Source organism: Amia ocellicauda, chromosome 18 (genome assembly GCF_036373705.1).
Source record: "Amia ocellicauda isolate fAmiCal2 chromosome 18, fAmiCal2.hap1, whole genome shotgun sequence".
NCBI classification, from domain to species: Eukaryota; Metazoa; Chordata; class Actinopteri; order Amiiformes; family Amiidae; genus Amia; species Amia ocellicauda.
The window spans coordinates 4,328,006-4,350,078 of NC_089867.1; the positions used below are offsets into that span (position 1 = coordinate 4,328,006).

At 37.4% G+C, this 22,073-nt stretch overlaps 1 protein-coding gene across 1 annotated transcript in view; it reads left to right on the forward strand.

Moving 5' to 3' along the window:
- The window catches only part of zfpm2a (zinc finger protein, FOG family member 2a), a 151,374-nt gene that overhangs the window by 29,559 nt on the left and 99,742 nt on the right, over nt 1-22,073 (forward strand). Inside the window, exons 2-3 of the mRNA XM_066690687.1 lie at nt 11,695-11,853; nt 21,776-21,877. Coding sequence (XP_066546784.1) covers nt 11,695-11,853; nt 21,776-21,877 — 261 coding nt within the window. The remainder of the gene's footprint in view (nt 1-11,694; nt 11,854-21,775; nt 21,878-22,073) is intronic.

Genomic DNA, 22,073 nt, shown 5'->3' on the forward strand with positions numbered 1-22,073 from the left:
GACTAGTTAATTACTCTGACAGGTCGCTGTGCTCTGACACCTGATTGCAGTTTAAAGAGTATCATTTAAAAGTAATGCAGTTATTAACAAGTGAGTGAATCGTCAACAGATCTCTGTGATTTCGCTGAATATAGGGCATGGATTAGCAACACTAATTACTGCTTTAAAGGCATGTAGGCATAGCAGACATACATGTTGAAAGCACTATCTTTGATCTTTGTCACAATAAAGATGTCCACTGCCATAAAGTTATGAACTTACATGACTATAATTGATATTTGAAAATGGGTATCTTTCTAATATCACACTACTACTCTACTACTACTCGGTGGGGCCTCCCCTAGCATTACTTTACGCTTCTCCAGGCCTTGGCCAGGAATGTGCGAGCTTGATTGTCGTTTCTGAAGGAATATTCTGACAGCACCTTGACTCCGACTGCTTTTTCTTAAAGGTCACATTTATGTGACTGCTATTTAATGTATCAACGTGCATTCCCAGTGGAGTGGATTCTGGAGCCAGTTGAAAAGCTTCCAATTCATTCTTCCTTCATGATAAAAAAGAAGCCAAAGAAGAAGAAAAAGAACAACAACTCAGTTACTTTCTTAGATGCATATCTCGGATTTGTGGTCACACTGATCACAGAATATCACCGTTTTCTTCTTAAAACTAGTTGCTGCGCCTGAAGTTTGAAACCTGAAATCTTTTCCAGAGTTTCTAAATACCACACATTCCCATGCCAACAGATGTGCCACCACCGTGGATCAGTCAGCATTCTTTGTGTTGCATTCCTTTCCCTTCATGACAATTTTCTTTTTAGTTATATGCACATAGAGGAACAGTTAAAGGCTTTTTTAGATCCCTGGTTGGCATATCAAAGACTATGGGAAACAGTAGGCCGTGGGTTAAAAACATCATATGCTATTTCTAAGTCTTTGCATCTGTTTGTTAACCAATAGGCCAGAGTTGAAATTCAAACATATTACATTACATTCAAACATACACATGTAGGAATATAAATCATATGCATGTTGGCCCTTCTGCTGTTAACATTTGTGTTGTTGTTGCTTTGTATTAGGAGACCAGTGGCTTGGATCTTTTACATAATTTGCGGCAACGCTCCGCCAGAATCCTAATCTTTGAGCACGATTACAATAAGCCACAAATGGGCAGATCAAGAATTTACAAAAAAGTCTGTCTCTGTTTTAAAGGACAGTACTTTGAATGTCATTTGACAATTTCCTTTTAATTAGAACTAATTTACAGAAAGATGCCCACCAGCTAATCTTTACAGGATAATTAACTTCTATTTTCTTTACTTTTAATTAAAAAGTGGAAAAGATTTAGCTGATCCATAAAGAATTGTTCTTTTGAAATGTTCATCAGACTTCACACTTCTTTTTGGCATTTGTAATATTTAGATGTTATCTAGCGCTCAGTCTCCTCTGAGTTATAGCACTGAATTTTTTATCCAGGGTATTAAGAAGTGGAACCAGCAAAAGTAGAAATAGGAACTAGCGGCAAATTAGAATTGAATTAATGATGAATTTCTTGTAAAGGAAACCCCCCATCTTTTAATATTATAATGAAATTGACATCTTTAGATATATCCATTTCATACGTTCTTCCTCCGTGCTTTTACACAGACACACACACAAGCGTATGCTGCAGAACAGTCATTGAATATTTAGATGACACGTTTGCTAAAACACGGTAAAGAACCATTCAAATGAAGCCTGCCATTTTTTTCCCAACTTCTCATTTAAAGAGTGTTCATCATTTACTTTAGTGAAAACAAATATTTGGTTTTCTGCATTTTCCCTGTTGGGACAATGGCAGAATGTGAATTCCTGCAATTGGTTATGAGGAATCTAGCAACCACACTCAAGAATATGAAACAAAGCAACGCTTCAGAAAGAACATACATTTTTAGTAGATGGGAACACGATTGATCACTGATAAACAGGCTGTGATTAAGACTGCTTGTTTTAGGTGTCTTTTATTTAGCTGTGTATACATAGGAAACAAATAAATGGTATCACAGTGAATTACAGAATACGACTATTTGATAGATGGCTAAGTGTAATATTTTCTTTAACACCAGTATGCATTTTTTATTTGCATCTCTAAATACTGGGGTTTGCATTTCTGTATGCTGATAACTGATAAAAAACTACATCAAACAAACCATATATTTTTAAGGTACATCAGGCCAGTAAACTCGTCCTGTGCATCTGAAACTGCCCTATTTTCTCCACCTGCTTTATGTCTTTGTCAGTGAGTGGCAGGTACACTGCTCCCCTGCCCCTGGGCTCGCTGTTGGTCAGACATGCTAGGCAACAGTGATATGCAATTTGAAGAGAGAGATAACTTGAAGGGGGAGACCCAATTCCCCCAAATATAAAATAACATTGTAATGCAGTGAAGTCAGTTGTCTAATAAACAGCTCATTACATGCCGACTGAAATTACATGTATGAAGGATAGCCTACTTCATTACTTCATTATATTTATTTATTTATTTATTTTACTCAATTTCTGCACCTTTTTCTTTTTTTCGCACAATGTGTAAAGATGTCTCCTTTTGCATGATATTCCTAAAGAAGTCTTCACCCCATGAAGGAAAACAACTAAGGATTCTTAAAAATTAAAAATCAATCAATAACAGAGCTATACTTTTGCGGTCTGTTCCTGAGGCTCAGTGTGCTGTTGGAGATTATAACATAATTTATAACAAGCACATATCTTATATAGATCTATATCTATATAAAGCTTTTTTGTACCTTTCATTGAGAAAAAATAAATGTGTATTAAAATAGCCGAACATTTATGACCATGAGTATAGCAATTTAGGCTAACCGTTTTTGTCCTCATCTGTACCTCAAATACTTCACAAGTAGGATGCAAGTGTCGTATGAAATATGAAGTGAAAACAGGGGTAGTATGCCTATTATTTTGTAATTATGTTTAAGAGTGGGGCTTTAGCATTTCAGAAAACACGTTTCATATATAAAGGAGAACAAACAGAAGACGGCCATCTGTGCAAGACTAAAACGTCTGTATTTTCTTATCAGTCCATTCTGAAACATGTGATATAGACAGTTATCTAAACTTAATTGAAATTCAATTGGTTCGGGATAGTTATTTGACACAGCAGTTGGGTCCTAAAGCAAAGGACATTGAAAGAAAGATTAATTAAACTATATCATGATAAATTCATAAATATCTGTAAAGTGGGTTCGCACTTCAGAAAATGTGGTCATTGAATCCTGAACTGTTAGAAAATGTGATCCATAATTTCTGACAGTAAACGTGTGCCACCAGTGCTAATAAACTATTGAGAGAGAAACGCTGTGAGGTGGATGGATTTTATGAAGGATTTGGGGGGGATTTTCATTTCATTTCATGTTTTTTTGTTCAAATTAAATCATTTATGGGAGCACTTTTTGCATTGGTGCAAGGAGCTTTGAAAAGAACCCTGTGACTGTTATTAAAAGTGCTATTTCCAGTTCACTGTTTTGTGCACTGGGTGTAAATTGAAGTAAACCCAGTTAAACAGAGAAGTTGGCATCTGCGAGGGCCTGCAGGCACACTTAGAGGTGCCTCCAGCATTTTAATGGGATAGTCAAATGCCAACATGTTTTCATGCTATTCCAATTCAAATGAATTAGATAAAGAAGTAAGCAGGACCATTTTTCTTTATATCGTGAACATTAAAACAAAAAAACAAACAAAAAAACAGTTAAAACACATGAGCTACTTATTTTAACTTAATTTAGGACAATAACCAATTATTAATCACAGTAGTAATAATAATAATAATAATAATAATAATAATAATAATAATAATACAAATAATAATAACACATTAAAAGTGTATTAAACAGAGATTACTGTACTGTAGAGTACTGTAAAGAGAATATTAAGAAATAAGTAGACAAAATCAAAAGACGACATGATAAATTGCCAAAGATATAAGTAACCTCTTTTGCTGAGTGTTATTTCCAAAACCTTTGACTTCTATTTGAGCGTTTTTTGGGACAAATAAGTCAAATAATATAAACTTGGACTTGTGTGTAGGTTTGTATGCAAGTGTTTATTTCTCTAACAAATGCCCGACTCTGCCTAATAGTATAGAGGCAGCGCAACAGGAAAATAACAATTTCACTTAAAGGGTGTATAAAAAAATAGCAACACTTTTGAGTGAGATGTTATTTTGATTATAGTTTAATAAATATAATTAAAGGATTTCCTCCCATTTTTGAAGGCTTGTGTTTTTCGTGACTCACCTCTAAATTCCCATTGTTTCCCCTAGAAACTGACTTTAGCGGCCGACTTTTAAAACAGGCTACCGCATGGTCCGCGCTGAGATCAAGCGGCTTTCCAGAAGGGTGCAGGGGGTTGAGTCAGCACTAGCTTAGCTCTCCGTTTTAACAGCAATTTAGAAACAGTCTTTTGGATTATAGCACTGAGTTTTGAAACAGTTTGTTGACTGTTGATTGTAAGTCCCGAATTTAGGAACGCAGCCATTTCTAATCACCAGAATTACATTGCTTAGCAACTGGAAAATGAAGTTAAACAATACTGCTGTTCATACTTGGTCACACCAGTAGTATTGAGAACAGATAGATATGAACTGATGTTAATCCATCCCACTCTGTGTATATACATATACAAAAATAAAAAAACATGTAATAAACAGTTTAGAAGATGTGACATTTGCATAGCATTATTTCTGGTTGTAATACAGGAATTATACTATGCATTTAATCAGGGGCTTGGGGTACTGCTGTGCATGTATACTTCCCCAGTGGATGTGTGTATATAGAAATGTATAGTGCAAGATAATTCAAAGGAATTATTCTATCAAGGGCTCTTTTACCATGTTAAAGCATGAGAATGTGCTCAGTAACGTCTTTTTTATTATTATTATTATGATCAAGGATTAAATTATAGACCTTAAACCATGTAATATATACAGTACTTATAAGCTGCCAGAGCCCTCAACATCCCATAGGTCATTAGTGCCAGAGTGAGTGTATCAGAGAACGCACAGCTCTCCCCCAGTTGTCCTGCTGCCTCAGCACAGAAAGACACGTTTGGGTACCACTCTGCTCTCGAAATTCCTCCACGTCTTTCGAAACACTAGATCCTGAGGACTTTGTTTTGTTGGAAGCGAGCAGCGGAGGTGGACGTTTTGTTATCTGCGTATTATTTAGCCCGTCTCCCTTGGCGACGGGGGCCTCCTTTTCAGCCCTCGGAACGACTGACCAATGACAGCATTCCAACCGTTAATGACATCACAGTGTCGGGGGTGGGGAAACAAATACACAGTCAGATGAAAGAGGTGTAGGAAGTCTTCCAAATATATGGATTGCAGGGAAACTGTTTCCAGGTCAAAGGTACATAATTATATATTTTTGAATCCAAAGTGTAGTATAATGAGGTGCTGAACTTAGCACACTAAGGACTAAACATTTTCATGACTTCAGACATTAGGTAATACCAATGGATGTGAATGCTGAGCTATGGTAACCTTGGGTAGGACTGCCAAAGTATAGGGCTGTTCCTATCCAGCTCTAAAATATGTATATACTGGAACAGAAGGATGCTAAAGCCCACTGTCCCCCAGCCATGAAATGCATGAAAAGAAAGTTGGCAACAGTACGCTGGAGTGGAGTGGTCCTATAGGGTAAAGTCAGCATTATGTATTCACATGGAGTCTCAGGTGCTGTGTTCTATCCCGAGGCCAGCTTGGTCACATTTTCAATGGGCGGCTAGATTAAAAACTGTATAGGTGGGAGCAAAATGATTTCCATGCTCATAGAGATCTGCCGCTTTGTTCTGTCAGATTCAATTACCTCACTTCTAATTAGGAGCTATAGAGAAGGCTAGGTTTGTGATCCGGACATCATACTGTGTAGCCTGCTGATAATTCATAGTGTCGCTATCAGGGCTGAACCACAAGCTCCCTCGATCTCAGCCAGTTAAAAGTGAGCCATGAAATTAACAGTAGCCAGAATCATGCTTGTTTTTTTAAAATTATTATTATTTGAGAGAAAATGTGCTGTGGTGTTTTTTTTCCCCTCAAGATGTAAGACAGTCGTACAGCCATCATCTACTTAAGGTGGACATGTACTCAGGTAATTGGTGGTGTTTAGAGGAACCAGACCGGACCTGTAAGGAAATGCAGAGTCAGATTGCATATTGCTCCATTTCGCTTTAGTCTTTCAATACTGCAGAGTTTACCTCTTTGTATTGAATAGTTCCAATACTGTTTAGGAGCCAATCGGGCAGGGAAGCCAATTATATGACGCTGTGTCTCAATTGGTTTTCGATTAATACTGAAACATATCGCAGCTGGCACTTGATATTGTGCTGACCATTGTCTTGTTTCAGAGCCAGCATACTTGCAGAAGTCTATCTGTACTGTCTTGTGGGATCTCAGCATGGTTCAGCTCATCTGCAGTCATACACAGGGAAAAAGACATCGGGCACTTCTACCAAAGCTGTCTTTGTTGGGGTGCTTCAAACATCGTGATGGAAGGACTGAAATGTACCGTCTCTGCATGGGTGAACATGACATCTTCTGGCATTGTGGAATTACGGGTGACATTCATTGACCCTTGATTCATGTAGCGTGGCTCCACCAGGAAGTGCCACTACAGCTTGTCTCACAATGACTTGGCTGGAGAAAGCATGAGTACACAAGCTCAAACTGGGATCAAACTATTGTTATCAGTATGCTGCTCATTTACAACATCCCCTCCTGTGTACTATATTAATATGTAACAGAATTTGCTTGTGGCCCCTTGTGGCCCCTATGAAAACCATTTTTTGTACATTTATTCTACAGCAGCATCCATAATGGAGTCCATTCCATTATCAGTCATTAAAAAGAGTCCTGCCATTTATATTCGCATTTTCCCTATCAGTCTTGGTGAGCACTGAAACCAGACTTCTCTTTATTTATCTGTGTGCTTAGCAATTAAAGATAAACCGCCACAAAATGCAGATCTAGTAGGTTTCAGCTTTCATTTTCTTGCTTTAAAAAAATAAATTAATATATATATAAAGCCTGCTCTGGCCAGTTCACCACCCCTAATCAAAATGCACCTACATCCATGGGTCATGGCGAATGTGACAGGGTTTTAAACAGTACACAACTAAATATAGCCAGGACGCCACTATCAGAAAATGAGTTAGGAGTGCTGCGCTAGTCGTTTAGTAAGTCATTATTCTTATCATTGCTGTCTCTGGAATTATTTCAGGTCTCTCCATGCAAAGAATACTGTATAATACACCACACATATGGACGGGGGATCAAACTTTAAGAATCCACCCGGGTGAAATCGACACTACTTTCCAGAAGTGCCCATGACCATTTGAAATTGAGTTTTATTTCATTGTAAATATGTACATGATCAGTGTCTACTTTAAACTATATTAATCCAATCAGCAACTAATAACTGCGACATGAATTCTGGTACAACTCTTTGCTACAAGCATAAGGATGACTGGTTGTCTTATAATTGTAAAAATTCCTGGTGTTTTCTACTGGATGTACAACGACCTATTGGAGAGCCTATAAAGACAACCTAATCATTAAAATGTTAGGCTGTGAAACTCTCCATTGCTTTCCATAAACCACAATTGACAAATGTACAGAATAATGTTATTTGTATTATTTGAAATTAGCTTTATAGACGGTATAGTATTTCTAAGAAGTGTTTATGCACCCAATAAGTTGGTGCATGTTCACCTTTACATATCAATCATAAAATCTACAGTGATACTGAAGACTTTTCTTTTTCAACTCCAGGATTCAATCCACTACGACCGGCTGTGATATATATCTCAAGACATAATTTTAAGCAACAGTAATCATATTGAGTCTCTTCAGGTTTCGTTCCATTCAGCTGAAAAGCAGTACAAGGCATCAGATAAAATCATAAAACTGTGTCCTAATTTAAAGCAACGCGATCCCTTTACAGTGTCTATTAGAGACCCAAGTACTAATTCTTTTTATGTATGGTGCTCTTGCAGATGTAGCTTCCTACAAAGGAGTAATTTATTAGACTAATGAAAACACCGAGCAGTTTGTGGAGATCAGGCGTCTTTTCATGAGCTGCTGCATCGGAAGAAAGGAAAACAGCAGCACACACGCCAAGAGTTTTTGAACTTAAATCATTGCTTTATTGAGCTGAGGGTCTGCTTGTGATACAATAGAACATACACATTAAAATATGCTGAAAGGGTATCACTCTGTATGTTCTGTCTGTGTTCAACTGTAGTTTTGGAGAGACTGCAATATAGCTCAAGTTTAATCAAATGAAAGGACGGCTATTTGAATCTAAACATCAGAGGCAAGCATGCTTTTAAAATACTTGTTAATTTTCCGTACCTAAATTGTCTTAAGAAAATGGAAGGCTGGATTCTGAAAAGCTGTAGCTTGTATTTTTTTTATTATTATTTGGAATCATCTTAAAAGTTGGACCTGCAGTAGTTCTTTAATATGCAAATGTTTGAGAGAGGATTGGAATTATTAGATTTTTTTGTTAACCCCCCCCTACACACACACACACACACACACACACACACACACATTTTCTAAATATAATTTAAATGCAGGATGAAATATTTTCAGAAATAATACAATTCAGGTAGCGGTAATTCCATCAGCGTCCTTGATTGAAGCAAAATAGTAATATGCAAATTCCAAAAAAAGATGTACAGCTACAAGCAAGAAACGGAAATCATTTAGATATAAAGAAATAATATTGCGCACAGAAAAAAAAATTAATCAAACGGAAAAATTTTGGCTTTAAGATTGCTCTGGTGTACAACCTGCAGGCATGAAATGTAAATGAAAAATCAACATTGTACCCTCTGATAAGGCTACCAAATTAATAAAAGTATTTTCTTTCTACCTCCCATGCTGTTACTTGTGTGAAAAGTGATGAGGTACTGCCAAGGGATCTTAGGTCTTTTGGATCATCTTTCTTTTTCTTGTATCAGAATTTCCTGTAGGAAGACAACTTAGCACCGATTTGCATTCTTCGGCATTGCTGTTTTCTTTGTATTAATTCTGTCGTTTTCTTGAAATGGTTTGATTGAAGTAAATCTACTGAAGAAATTGATAATGTATACTGAGAAAGTAATATCTAGGTGCATTACTCTCCTGCAGTTTCATTTGTATTTTCTTACTAGAAGTGTCACAGAGTCAACATCGAAATATCAAATATCCACCAACGTTAAAATATATAATTGTGGATAAAGCCTTATATTGTTACCCTGTTGAAATTAAATTAATCACTCAAACCATATGTATTCTGACCTTTCTACCTGTAACTCTTCATCAACATACAAGATCTGCAAACGTTGAGGGAATTCAGACTGCAGTATAATATCTTATAAGTAATATAAGGTTTACAATTTGGAAACGCAGTATGTTCCATTAAGGGATTGTATATTTTTTTTATATTATATTTTCCCCATGTACCTTTCAATCCAATAATTTGCTCCAACACTACATGAATGAGAATCATCTTTATTTTAACAGATTGTTTCTTTGTTTTAGAAAAAGTACAAATTAACTTCAAAATGGGTTTTCCTGTAGAATACAAATGTAAACAGCAAATCAAAATATATATATATGTGCCGACTAATGATTTTACCAGCTGAAATCCATAAATGAAATAGATGAATCTGTAATTAAAGGTCTATTGTACTGTAGTACTTTTGACAACACCTTCAACAAGACAGACCTGACATTCGGACAGTCGTGTGACCTTCATCTGAGCAATCTAATGAAGGTTGTGTTACTGGCTGAAACGTCTGACATTTCAGTTTGAAACAGAGCATTCAGAAAGCGTCACGCTGATTTTACAACTAGTAACACCTGTATCTTGTTCTAGTAGTCAGTGCTACATCAATACCCTCTTGATTTTAGTTTTTTTCTTTTTTTAAGACTGTGTTCAAAGATTGGCTGAAAATAGCTTTCTCAGTGTTTCTGAATCTCTGCCTCTGTGATGATCTGTCCATAGCTCTTTTACAACAGATGAAAAACCTACTGGTGAGAATGAATTCCTTTATATCAATGCTGAATTGTTAAATATACAAGACTCCTGCTGTGGAGTGCCCACTGTCCGACACCAACCGCCAAACATAGGCTACACCATGCTGATGGACTCCAATTCTGCAATGAATTAATACACTGTATGGTACAAATGTGTGATCCTTATTTTTCATATATCAAAATTGACCCCTCTTTGTATATTTAAAGTATGTCTTTTTTGTGGGGGGTTGGTCTTTAATCCATGTATTTTATATGTTGACAATGTGTAAGAATTAACCTCACAAAACATTTGATGCCTATAAAATAAATAAAAGGATAACAGATTTAGACAACTAAGTGCACAATAGTGTATTTTTGTCTCAGATAATAGTCCTCAACTAGTTTCCAACTCCCACTCTTAAATCAATTAGTCCTGGGGTGTATTTATTATAACCGCAATTATTAAATCGATAAACCTGCACATTAACCTCAGTGTGACATGGTAATTGGGTTGGCTGTTCTGAAGAGGTGATTCAGATTTGAACAGCGGACAAAGTAAAATTAATGTTTTCTATAATAGACGTATAAACAAATGCCACAATCATACTTCCGAAGTGCATGTTGCCGTCTGTGAGCCAGAACATTTGAGAATGCAGACTTGAGTTATTTTATTCGTGAGTACATAGGACATAGTGGAGATTGGCCTTACTACTATTGTCGTACACCTACAGGAATTTTTTATATTTGGTTTTGGGCACACCAGCTTTTTTTGAACTCCCTTTTCCTATATCACATTTTTTTAAAGAATCTATAAATAAATAAAAAAGTATTGAAAGATGGAATGAGTTTTTCCCCTCCTCTATCCTAGAAGACAGATTTGTGGTGTAAAGTGTGCTGGGAAGAAAAACAGGAAGCCAAGGTCATGTTTGTAGTGTGTCTGTGTGTGAGTCGTGACTAAGCCCATTAGATACAGGAATAGCTGGTCAGTGTGTGGATTTGAACTGGTACTGTCAACAAACCTTCAACTTCGCCTCCTTTTCCGACCTCTGAGCTCTCCGGCAAAGATCTTTCAGGCAAAGGCAACCTTAAGCCGTATACGAGGTGCACTCTGTTAAAGCAGGGGTTACACGGAGGCCTGGTAAACTGCATGCTAAGGCTGAGGGAGATTACATTACAAATGGAGATCTGTAAGAGATCTAAATGGTAAACTGCTTTCATGATTGTTGATGAAGAAGAAAATAATTTCAGGAGGATGTATATATATTATTTTTTTCTACTGTAATTGGCAAAAGTTGTTTATCAGAACACCAATATGTGCCGAGTAAGGCTGTCTGAGGAATACATTGAAGTGAATCTTAAACAAACTGTTCATGTAGTTGATTATGTATTTCATTTTAAGCTGTACATTAGTCAAAGCTGAATTAAGGGACATATATGGGTGAAGTAAATCAACATGCCAAGTACCCAGTGATACACCAGTTTCAAAGACATTTTGTAATCTTGATCACTAGTATTTTGTGAGTTTTTTTTCCCCAGAAACAATTGGCTTCACATTTAATGTTAGAAAAAGTATGTTGTGAATCCAGATGGATTCTAGAAAAGGAGAATAAGAACAATGACCCTGAATTGTTGCATCTACAGGACCGTTAGAAGATGCCTTGGAAGATGAGGAGGAAGAGTGTCTCTCTGAGGAGAATGACATCATCGCAAAAGAGGAGTTCTCAGCGGAGGAGAACTTCTCCACAGACTTTGAACCAGAAAACTTGAGCTGTGAAGACATGGAATACTTCTGCAACAAAGGTAGACGTCCCAGCCCAGTGGCACATCTGATTCTTTATTCGCAGATATCAAACATGTATTTCTATTGTAATTGTTTTCAGTGGCATTTTAGCCAAGCTGTGTGAAGTTTTTGTTCCAGGTGATATTTAGGAAGGACATTATATGTATTTGTGGAACTTAGATTTTTAGAATGAGAACTCTTCCTAAACTGTTTTTTTAGGGGAAAAGGGGAGACTATGATCTTGTTTTCACCTTGTATCAATGCAAACCATATGCAATGGAAAAATTAAAAAGAATAATCAATAAATATTGATGTCTATCAGAGAAATGTTTGTAGTTTGTTTCAAGTACACTCAAGAAATTGCTATTCCTGATCCAATTTTCACTGTATATAGGAGAGTGTCACATGAATTATAGTATGTTTTTTGCGTAATGAAAATGGTAGAAGGTACGGAAGTGATAACTAATAAGTAAGGACCACCGAGACCTTATTGCATTTGTGGAAGGAACATAAGTGGGTGTTTGAATTACATTATTTGAACAAAAAAGGGATACTAGCCAATCTTTTTTTTTTTTTAATTGTATGGGAAATTATCCAGCACCTCCCTGCTCGTCTTTGAAATGATTCTGTTTGATATTTGATTTCCACAATGTATTCAAGAGCAGCAGTTTGATCTTTGAAAGATGGCACCTCGAACAGCAAAGTGCTTCCAAACACCATGCGGCTGAATCGATTGAGTGAAAGCCTAAAGGAAGACGGCTCTTTCTTCTGAGCCAGTGACACCCCTCCTTGCAGCACCTGCTGTTCCGTGGAGGCCAACCATCAAAAACCTAACTTGGCCAAATGTCCTTTTCTTCTTTGAAGCGAAATTTCAATGATATATATATATATATATATAACAGTGTCCACCACTACTTCAGGCTACATTCTTTACACGCCTGGAGATTATGGTAATTCAGCATTCATTATTTCATATAAATTAATCATATGAATAATAATAATAATAATAATAATAATAATAATAATAATAATAATAATAATATGAATGAGACGACTCACTTTTATTTGTATTAATTTACAATTGCCTTTACAGGATTTTATTGTTTAAGAGACGGAAAGGTGAAATATGTTTTTCAGTGTTTAAAAATACACATGTATAATGTGTTTTGGATTATGCCACATTATTGTTGGCCATGGATTAAAGATGTATGTAACATATATTTATGTTTCATGTATAGCCTTCACATATTTAGAATAATTTTCAGGATGTTTTCAACCCAGGTCATACTGGAAAAAACATGTATATCAAAGCAGTTTTAAAGATCTAACCATCTAAAAAAATTATTATACTAGATTTATATTTGATTTGCTTTTTAGAATGATACAATATTTGAGAGGAAGATGTACTCCGTTTCAGAGGGAGCTGTTGTTTGGTAGATTTGAAATCTATCTGGGATGTAACTCATATCATGTTGCTGGCTTCATTTCTTCATCGTCTTTGGCTTTTAATAAATGGTAAACGAAGAATTTCTGTACGAGATCTTATAGGTCAGTGTTGACTTGTTCTTGGCCTCCCAGTGAAGTCTTCAACTTGGACAGATGTGTCCTGTTACTCATTAGGTAGGTCGATGTTTGTCAGATGTGTCGCCAGATTTGTCACACAGTGGGGGGTAGCGTTGCTGTTTTTATAGATGCAAATACCTGATCAGCGAATAATTGGCTTTGGGTATTTCATATTGAAAAACCAATGGGATTTCTTTAAACTTTTGGCTTATGTGGTCCACATAAGAGGTGCTACTCTAGGAACACATATTCCAGAAAATCCTTCTTGTCAATCAAAGTTCAAGAGGGAATCACTGGCTATTGGCTGATTTGTCTTGGCGACGCTCATTGAGAAAGACAGCTGAGAGGCCTCATTCTCCATTTCCACCACTTCTCCGGCCTGCTTTGTTTGAAACATTTCAGAAATATGTATTTTTTCCCCCTTTATCTTTGACTTCACCCACGTACCCTAGAAGGTTTGAATGTAGACACACAGCTGCATTCATAAAGCAGAAGCCCTACTGTATACATTGTAGCTGTATGATCTATAAATAAAATGCTTCCTGCTGGGATGTTTTTATTGCAACAAAAAAACAGTAGAGGAAGTAAGCTGACAGTTTTTTCCTTGCTTCCCTTTCAAATCATCCTTTACTGCATTGAGGCAATTAATACACCTGCAACCCTCCTCCAATAACCTTTCAGCTTGTAACATTACCGTACAGTTTTTTGTTCTTGGTAAATAGAACTATATATCAAAGAAACTGGAATCCACACAGTCCGTATTTATCCTGGGTAATGGTGACACCAGATTTGAGTGAGCCTCCCCTTTAAAAGTACATTACGATTTTATTCTTGTGCGGAAAAGTTAAAGCATTTTACAATAGTTAACATGCTTTTATTTCTAAGCTGCTTCTACGGGTACTTTATGTCATATGCGGCTACTATGCGAACCAACTCTTTTGGCTTTGGCAGAACTCTGAAGTAATGCTTTGTGCAAGTTTTTGTCTTTGACTTCCAGTTCTATCCAGTAGTCAGGTGTAGTTATTATGCTCTTGATCCATTCTTCAATTAGATATCCGGCTTCCTTTTTTAAACTAATTCAACATGTATGTCTGAGTGGCTTAATTTTCGCTCACTTATGCGTAAGCAGCCTGAATTAAAGGAAACACAATCCTGAATGTATTAAACGGTTTATGTATGTTATTCCTTGACTATAGAAAAAAAAAAAAAGACTCTTGATTAACTAAACCCTCTCAATTTTGATGGCCCAGTGTAATTAGCAAAGTGTTGAGTTGAACGTTGGTTTTAAAGCAGCCACTCATCTCTTAGCCTTTATCTTCTCTGGCTTCTTTGAGAATAGGTCTCTCGTGTAAGGTTTCTCCACTGAGCAGTCAAGTGACACTTCTGTCTCAGCTTAGCCTTGTATCTGTGTAGTCACTCACTGAAATGGTCTTGTCAGGAGGACCTAAAACCTCCATTAAAAGTTTCAGCCTATAATAGGTATTAAAAAGCTGTAGAAATACAAAGAGGAGCACCAATTTTCATTAACATATGAAGCACTTATTAACTTTGATCAGAGTGCGGTGAAGTAGTAAAGCGGCTTATAGGCACAAAGGTCAAGGAGTTGAATGCTACCAAAGTCTAGCCCATTTGCCTTACCCTTGCATAAAATTGTGCTTCAAATTACTGTTTGGAGTACCTTGAAGTCTATGCAGGGGCTGGCTGAAGATTCCCCCCCCACCCCCAGCTTTTCACCCACTATCCCAATGGGAATCTCTCTCTTGTTACAAGTTTTCCACTTTCTCCGTCTGGATAGATTTCAGTGTACATCGTTTCTAAGGCGTACTCCTGTTTGACTCTGGATCAGGATGGACTGCTGCTCAGCTGGTTTTAGTCACTGTTAATTGTGTCTCTCAAAATCCCTGTTATATCCTGTGTGTATATGGGTGTAGGCTAAGAAAACATGAATAATAGGGGACTGTTGCTTTACTTTTCCCCCAAATCTCCTCTGTATATGTATAAAATATATGGTATTTTGTGTTTGAGAAGGAAAAAAAACAATGACTTCCAAAACCTCCCCCGAATCAGGCTATATTCTGTTAGTGTTTGCTTGTAAAAATATTTCTGTATTGCTTGATTATTATTATTACCACTACTATAAACAGATGTCTTCTTTGTGTGAATTATTTTTTTGTATGCAGAATATTAGAACAAGGATTACAAAGATTTTTGCTTCTTTGGTTACTAGCAGCTTAATGATTCTAGAACTCAGGAGTGCATTTCAAAGGTTTTAAGTCACTAGGGGTTTGCTGGGCCTTGCCAGATTCTCAATTTCTACTTATTTAGATTTAGTTTGGTCTGTTTTTTGTTTTTTAACATTAAATATGATATACTTATGCAAGATATTCGATTTGTAATTCTAACAAACCTGTAATGTAGTTGTACTGTACAGAGATCAAATGTTTGAAGTGTGAAGTCATGCAGCTAAGCTCACTGTAAAACCAGAAAACCAGAAAAGATCATGAGTGTGTGTGTGTGTGTGAACACTATGTTTCTTTGAGGTATGACCTTGCCTTCTCCTTGGCAATTACAGAATCTTCCCTCAAACATGTCTTCTGCTGGGTCAGTTCCACATTTATCAAACTTGTCCCTTGTCCCTTTTTAAAAGCGATTCTGGGATAACTGACGTACCGTATTCCATCTATGTGATTTTTGTTTTATTTTAAAAATTTTTACTGTGCAATGAGAAACAAAAAAAAAAAGGAGATTGGGGAATTTCACCTTGCTTCCCCCCTTTCCCTCTTCTTTATTTCATAATCAAATGAAAATATCACCTGGAGGCAGCATTACCAAGTAAAGCCAATTAGAGAACATTATTTATCAAGTAAATCCATTTGAAAAAACTAGTTGTTTTCAGATAACACAAAGCTGATCAGTATCTACTTAATTTCCTTAGTAAACTGCTTTGTTTATATTGTCTGGATTAACATTCTGGGATTAGTCCTGTGCCACTCACCCGGGTTCTCTAGGAGCACTGAAAGATTTCCTTATTAAAAAGCAAAAGATGGAACGCATTTGTTTGTCACCCCCGTCTGCTTAGTTTAAAGGGTATTCTTTGAGACCTTATAGCTTGCTCTGCTTGGGTGCTTCCACAGCAAACATTGTTCCCTTGTTATTTAGCGTTGCCGGGATCAGCTCCACGGTAATGTGCAAACCTGTCAATCGGCAACGCTGCCTGCGCATATTGTCTAAGCCAGGCAGGTACGGTTTGTGTCCCTGCTAATGCTCATTGGTGGGAACACATAAACAAGAGCACATGCAGCTGAGCTCCAGATAGAACCGCTGAAAACGTCAGTGAGGCGTAGTCTTGTTGATTATTATGGTAGCGGGTGGGTTCAATCTTCATTTTCTGTTTTTTTTTTAATGTCTCTCCTGCCAGACAAGCTGGACCCAGCCCCCGGCCCTCCTTCTAGATGTTGTTTTGCACCTACCTTGTTTGCCTTCCGTTTGACAGCTCTTTTTCCAGCTGTGTAGAGAAGGGAGTTTTCCCTCGACACAAGAGCCCCCAGCCCAGGCCTGTAACGGGCACAGGGTACGATCGGGAGAGAGAATGAGAAAGAAGCAGCCAAGCATGCCTGGATAGTAGTAGACCTGGACAGAGTGCGGGGGGGGGGGGGCAGTGCTAGCTGCAGATACAGCTAGCTGTGAAATGTAAGGAGAACTGGCCAGCACAACTTCCTGCTTTCAGGAATGGGAAAGCTTGTATGTCTGAAGGTCGGTGGCAGCATTTTTTTTTATTATGTTTTTTTAAATGTGAGGATACAGGTGTTTCCATCTGCCCCGCATAAGCATTCGCTGTCCCGGTGTCAGCGAGATCACCCGTACCTGCCTAATTACACTTCCGGAGAGGACTGCATTTGCATGGCGATGCATTAGCATATTTCTGAATCGGTTACACCAGGAAAGAAATGAAAAACAGAACAGTTTGTTGTTGCAGGGTAGCAATAAGACCTTAAATCTTCATATCCCTTTAACAGAAGTCAAGCCCAGAGTAAAATACTGTGTTGGATTAGAGAAACCAGTATTTAATTCTATTTAAAGGGTTCATTTACTGTTCAAATGGCTTGCATTAACTGGGGTGGTGAACCAAGTTCCAGACCACCTGTGTATATACAAGGTTGCAATGATCTTAACTATTTTTTTGGACGATCATATCTCAACCTAACTTTTTTTTTTTTTTAAACAGATGTTTAAAAAGAACCAGTCTAAGACTACTTAAGAGAATCGGCCCACAATTATTGCTATGAAACCAGACCACCGTTTTACTTCATAACGAGTATGCTGAAATCGTAGCTGTCAAAGAAGTAATAAACAGAAAGTGGCGTAATGAATGACAAGAAGTCTTAATGCAATTGAGAAGTAATTGATGTTAGCATGAACATAAGTTCTGCACAATATTTCTCTGTAGACGGCAGTGTTCGGAATTGTAAATGTTGAATTTTAATGCAAAGTTGATGCTGAGAATATGGAAAATGCTAATTCGAGAGGCGATAAGATGAATCGAGACATCCCTTTAGCCCCATTTAACTCGGTGGAGGAAATTAATCACTAATGTTTGTTAAGTATGACAATCTAACCCAGCCAGATCTACATGCTCTGAGTCTGAATCACAGTTAGATAACCGACTACAGATTTAGGAGGAAAACCTGCCAGATTTTGTGATGATGAGAATTTATGGACTTATTCGTGTTGCTTTAAAGAGACAGTTGCACAACATGTCCTTCTCACACGTTCGCAGCGATGGGGGTGTGCTTTACAGCATCCATTGTTCTTCTGCATTGGACACCTTGCAAATTGCGAATCACATGTGACGTACTGAGTAGCATCTGGGTAGTTGTGTAAAAGGAAGCAAATAAATTGCATTTTTGACACCTGCACAGCTGTTCAGGTGGTAGCGGTGACAAGACTGGGAACTATTTCACAGAACATTACCATACATTGAACATGGTGACATATACTTTAGTAAGACGTAGATAAATATGGCACAGTCATGCAGTAACTACCACAGTGTTGTTGTGAGTTCAAAGTAGCATTTTGTTTTGACAATGGTGTTGTATTCCTGTTGTACTCAATACATGTAGGGGATTTGTATCTTGTGTATCTCAACAGTTACAGGGGATGAAATTTATCTAAAGATTAGATAGCAACCCAACTAAGAAAAAAAGCTAATAAGAACCTTGTTTTCAACTCACTTAATCCATTGCTTTCAAACTGTTAAAGGATGAGTTACCACTCAGAGAGCTTTATTGTTTTTTATTGTGGTTTTGTTCTGCAGTTCACCTTGTAGAGATAGCAGTTCAGATTTTCAGATGGTCAAATTGAAGCAAATCTTTACTTGTATCAAGCTTTACCAAAATGTGGTGTTCTTGAGCAAACATTATGAATGGTTTATATCTGAGTATTCAAATGCATGTTTCAAGCGTTAAATTATTGTTGATCTTGACTTGTGTATTGGATTCATAGTTCTGATTTAAAGCCCTCCAAGAAAATGCATATTCTCACAACCACCATTGATGAAAGAGCAGTGGACTGTAAACATGACTAAACTGCCTTTTTTCCCCCCTTTGCCCCTCCTCTATATTTTTCTCAAAACCCTGAGTGGAAGTCATGTGGTCAGGCTTTAATGAAACAGACGGTCCTCAAATCGGCCAAAACTGTCAATTATAATTTGTAACTATTTGCATCATGGGCTTGCAGTATGAAAAGAATGCGAGGGTCTGGAAGAGCTCGTTCTGGGGAATGCATGCATGTATGTATGTTTTCGGTGTCTTTGTATAAACTGTGTAGCTAAGATTTGCTAGTGGCCGCTGCAAATGAGAGATTTAAGAATTCAAATAAAAAAATCAAAATTCTCAGAAATTGGAATTACTATAATCATTATAATATGGAAAAGAGAGGGAGCGTTGTTTCACAATATGAGTCTATTTCAAGTCTTTACTTGAAAATCATGGTTGGTGACGTTAGCAGATCAAAAAAAAAAATAACATTAATTTATTTATTGAAATTGTTGACACCTAAGACCGGCGAATTTTGCCCTGCTTTACCTAAGCTCACTGTGTGCAGTTTCACAGTAGCCGTCTCTTGGACAGAGGGGAATGGTGTCCCCCCTTACCGAAACTGCGTTGAACTCGGAAAGTTGCCGCCTGTCTGCTTGCTGGGATTAGGGGCTCTGAGCTCCTTAAAGTCGAGCACATTAGATTGACATTTTCAAGGGCTTTCTTGGCGGAGACAATGCTAAAAGGAAGAAAAAGCCAATATGACTTTGTTTCTACCTTGCTGGAGGAGTTGTTTGTGTAAATCGCCTATAAGCTTATTGACCTGAATGTGTGGCTCCCATGTTTTATTCTGATGTGGCTGGAGAGCAGACACTGATAGAACAGTGATAGGGCTGATTTTTAACAGCTTTACATCCAGTCCCCCCCTTCCCTTCCCCTACCACTTTCTCTCACCCCGACTTCTGTCACCCTTGGGTGTCCATTGCGTTTCCTCGAAATCACATCTAGGCTCAGCGGGAGAACCTAGTAGCGCATGCACGCTAAAAACTAAATACACTCTCTTCGATTTTTAGGGGAATTGAGAATTTTTAGCACAGTGCTGAGAATTATCCCTCTTAAAGTCACTTGATGCTGGGCCATATCCCATTGCCATGTGGACATTTTCTCTTAATATTGTATTGTAACTGCTTTCCTTATGTTATGTGGAAATTGAAATGGTCACAATTTAATATATTCATGTAACGCAACATTGATATTGAGAAGAATATTATAATATGTACACTTTTGAGCATTCGGTGACATTGCTGCTGGTGTGCTTGGCCCGAGATTGTGTGTTAAGCTGCATTGCAACTTGTTTCAGATAGGAGGCACAAAATCCATAATCACCACTTAATTAAGGAATCATCTTGTAGCTTCATTTCCTACTCTGTAATTAAACAGTTCTGTGTTTCGTTACAGGGCTTAACATGTACATATGAGATCAAGATATTGCCTTTAAAGTTATCACACAATTATTTTAATTTTGGCACATTCGAGTAAACTGTTGATATGTATTTGGTTTATGGTCCTTGTTGAGATATGATGGGTAAAAAAGGGCTAATTAGGAAGACATGAAACAGTTGGGAAATTGAAACTTTTTGGTATTGCTGTTAAAGAAGAACATTATAACAAGAAAACTGGGTCATAATGACCTCTTGTTCTCTATGTAGGACAGTGTTGCAGACTTCCCTTCTTTTTTCTGCAAGATGTAGGAAACCAGTGTCCTCTAGCCAAGTTTAGCTCTAGACTTTGATGTAAGCCACATCTTTAAAGGCTAAAAGACTCACAATTGTGTGTTTGAACTATAGGTGAGGTTTTCTGGAACAACTGCTGCTTATGGGTATATATGACCCAGAAAGACTATACACACTGCTCACATTCAGTAACATTGAATGACGAATTGCCAAGATGAATAGGGTGTGTAATTAAGTTGATATGAATAGTAGTATATGAAAGTATATGAAGTCAGTCTTGTTTTGTTTGTTTGTTGTTGTCTGTGGAGTAGTTTTTCTTCTTCAGAATTTGTTAGGAACAGCCTAGTAAGTGAACCATAACGTCAGAATACTAAATTACTGCCAAATGTGTGTATCATCTTTTTACATGGTAATAACCACCCGTGGAAACCGGTCTAGTGACCATCTCAGCTGTAAATACATCAGCCATTAACCCAGGTTAATGAATATTCTATAATTTAGTTTCTGCTGTGACTGTCAAATGTAACCTATTCCCCAGGAGTAACATATCCTGACAATTTTACTGTGAGACCTACATGCGCTCTTTGAAGAACTCAAAGTAAAAAGGCACTTCTCACTGGCGAAATTCTCTTTATAACAAGGAAGCAGTATGTGCCATTTGCAATTTCCTTTAATTGAATTTCTTATTTACTTCATCAGTTTATGTGTTCTGCGTGATTCTCCTTAGATTATATGGCATTTTACCAGTGGGTGCTTTTCATCTTTGTGTGACACTAATTATTAGCTTCCCCTGTACAGTTCCTGACAGTCAGGATTTAGAAGACCTTTCAGGAACTTATTTTTTGCTGTAATGGTTAGTTAACATGACAAATGGTTTTCTGAGCAACTGCAACAACAGAGAATTGTGTAGAACACCTACTACAGAATACACAACCAGTATTTGATACCTGTCTATCTTTGTTATTCTGTTATAACATATATCCCGTCCTTTGTTTGTAAATATCTTATCTCCCAAGAGCATGACATCATTTAAGTTGTAAGGGTTATACCATGATTAAACTTAGCAAGTTTACTCTGGAGTCGAGTCTTTAAATTGACTGTTCCCTTTGCAGGTGAAGAGGAAGGCAGTCAAGAGACCATGGAGTCAGACGGAGACGGGCAAAGTGAGAAGACCAGGCCACCCCGGTTAGAAACAGAAGATTGGGATGGACCAGGTAGGCTAACACCTTGAATCTAAAAGACAATGGGGTAGATTCTGCGAAAAATCTGAGATTTGACCTCACATGGGAAGCCAACTTTCAAATTCAGTGTAGGCTGCTGACAAGAAATGAGTTTGCATAGTGCCTCAGGTATACATAAAGGAGATTAGATTTTAACAACATTATCTGGAGGTGAGATCTGGTGAATCAG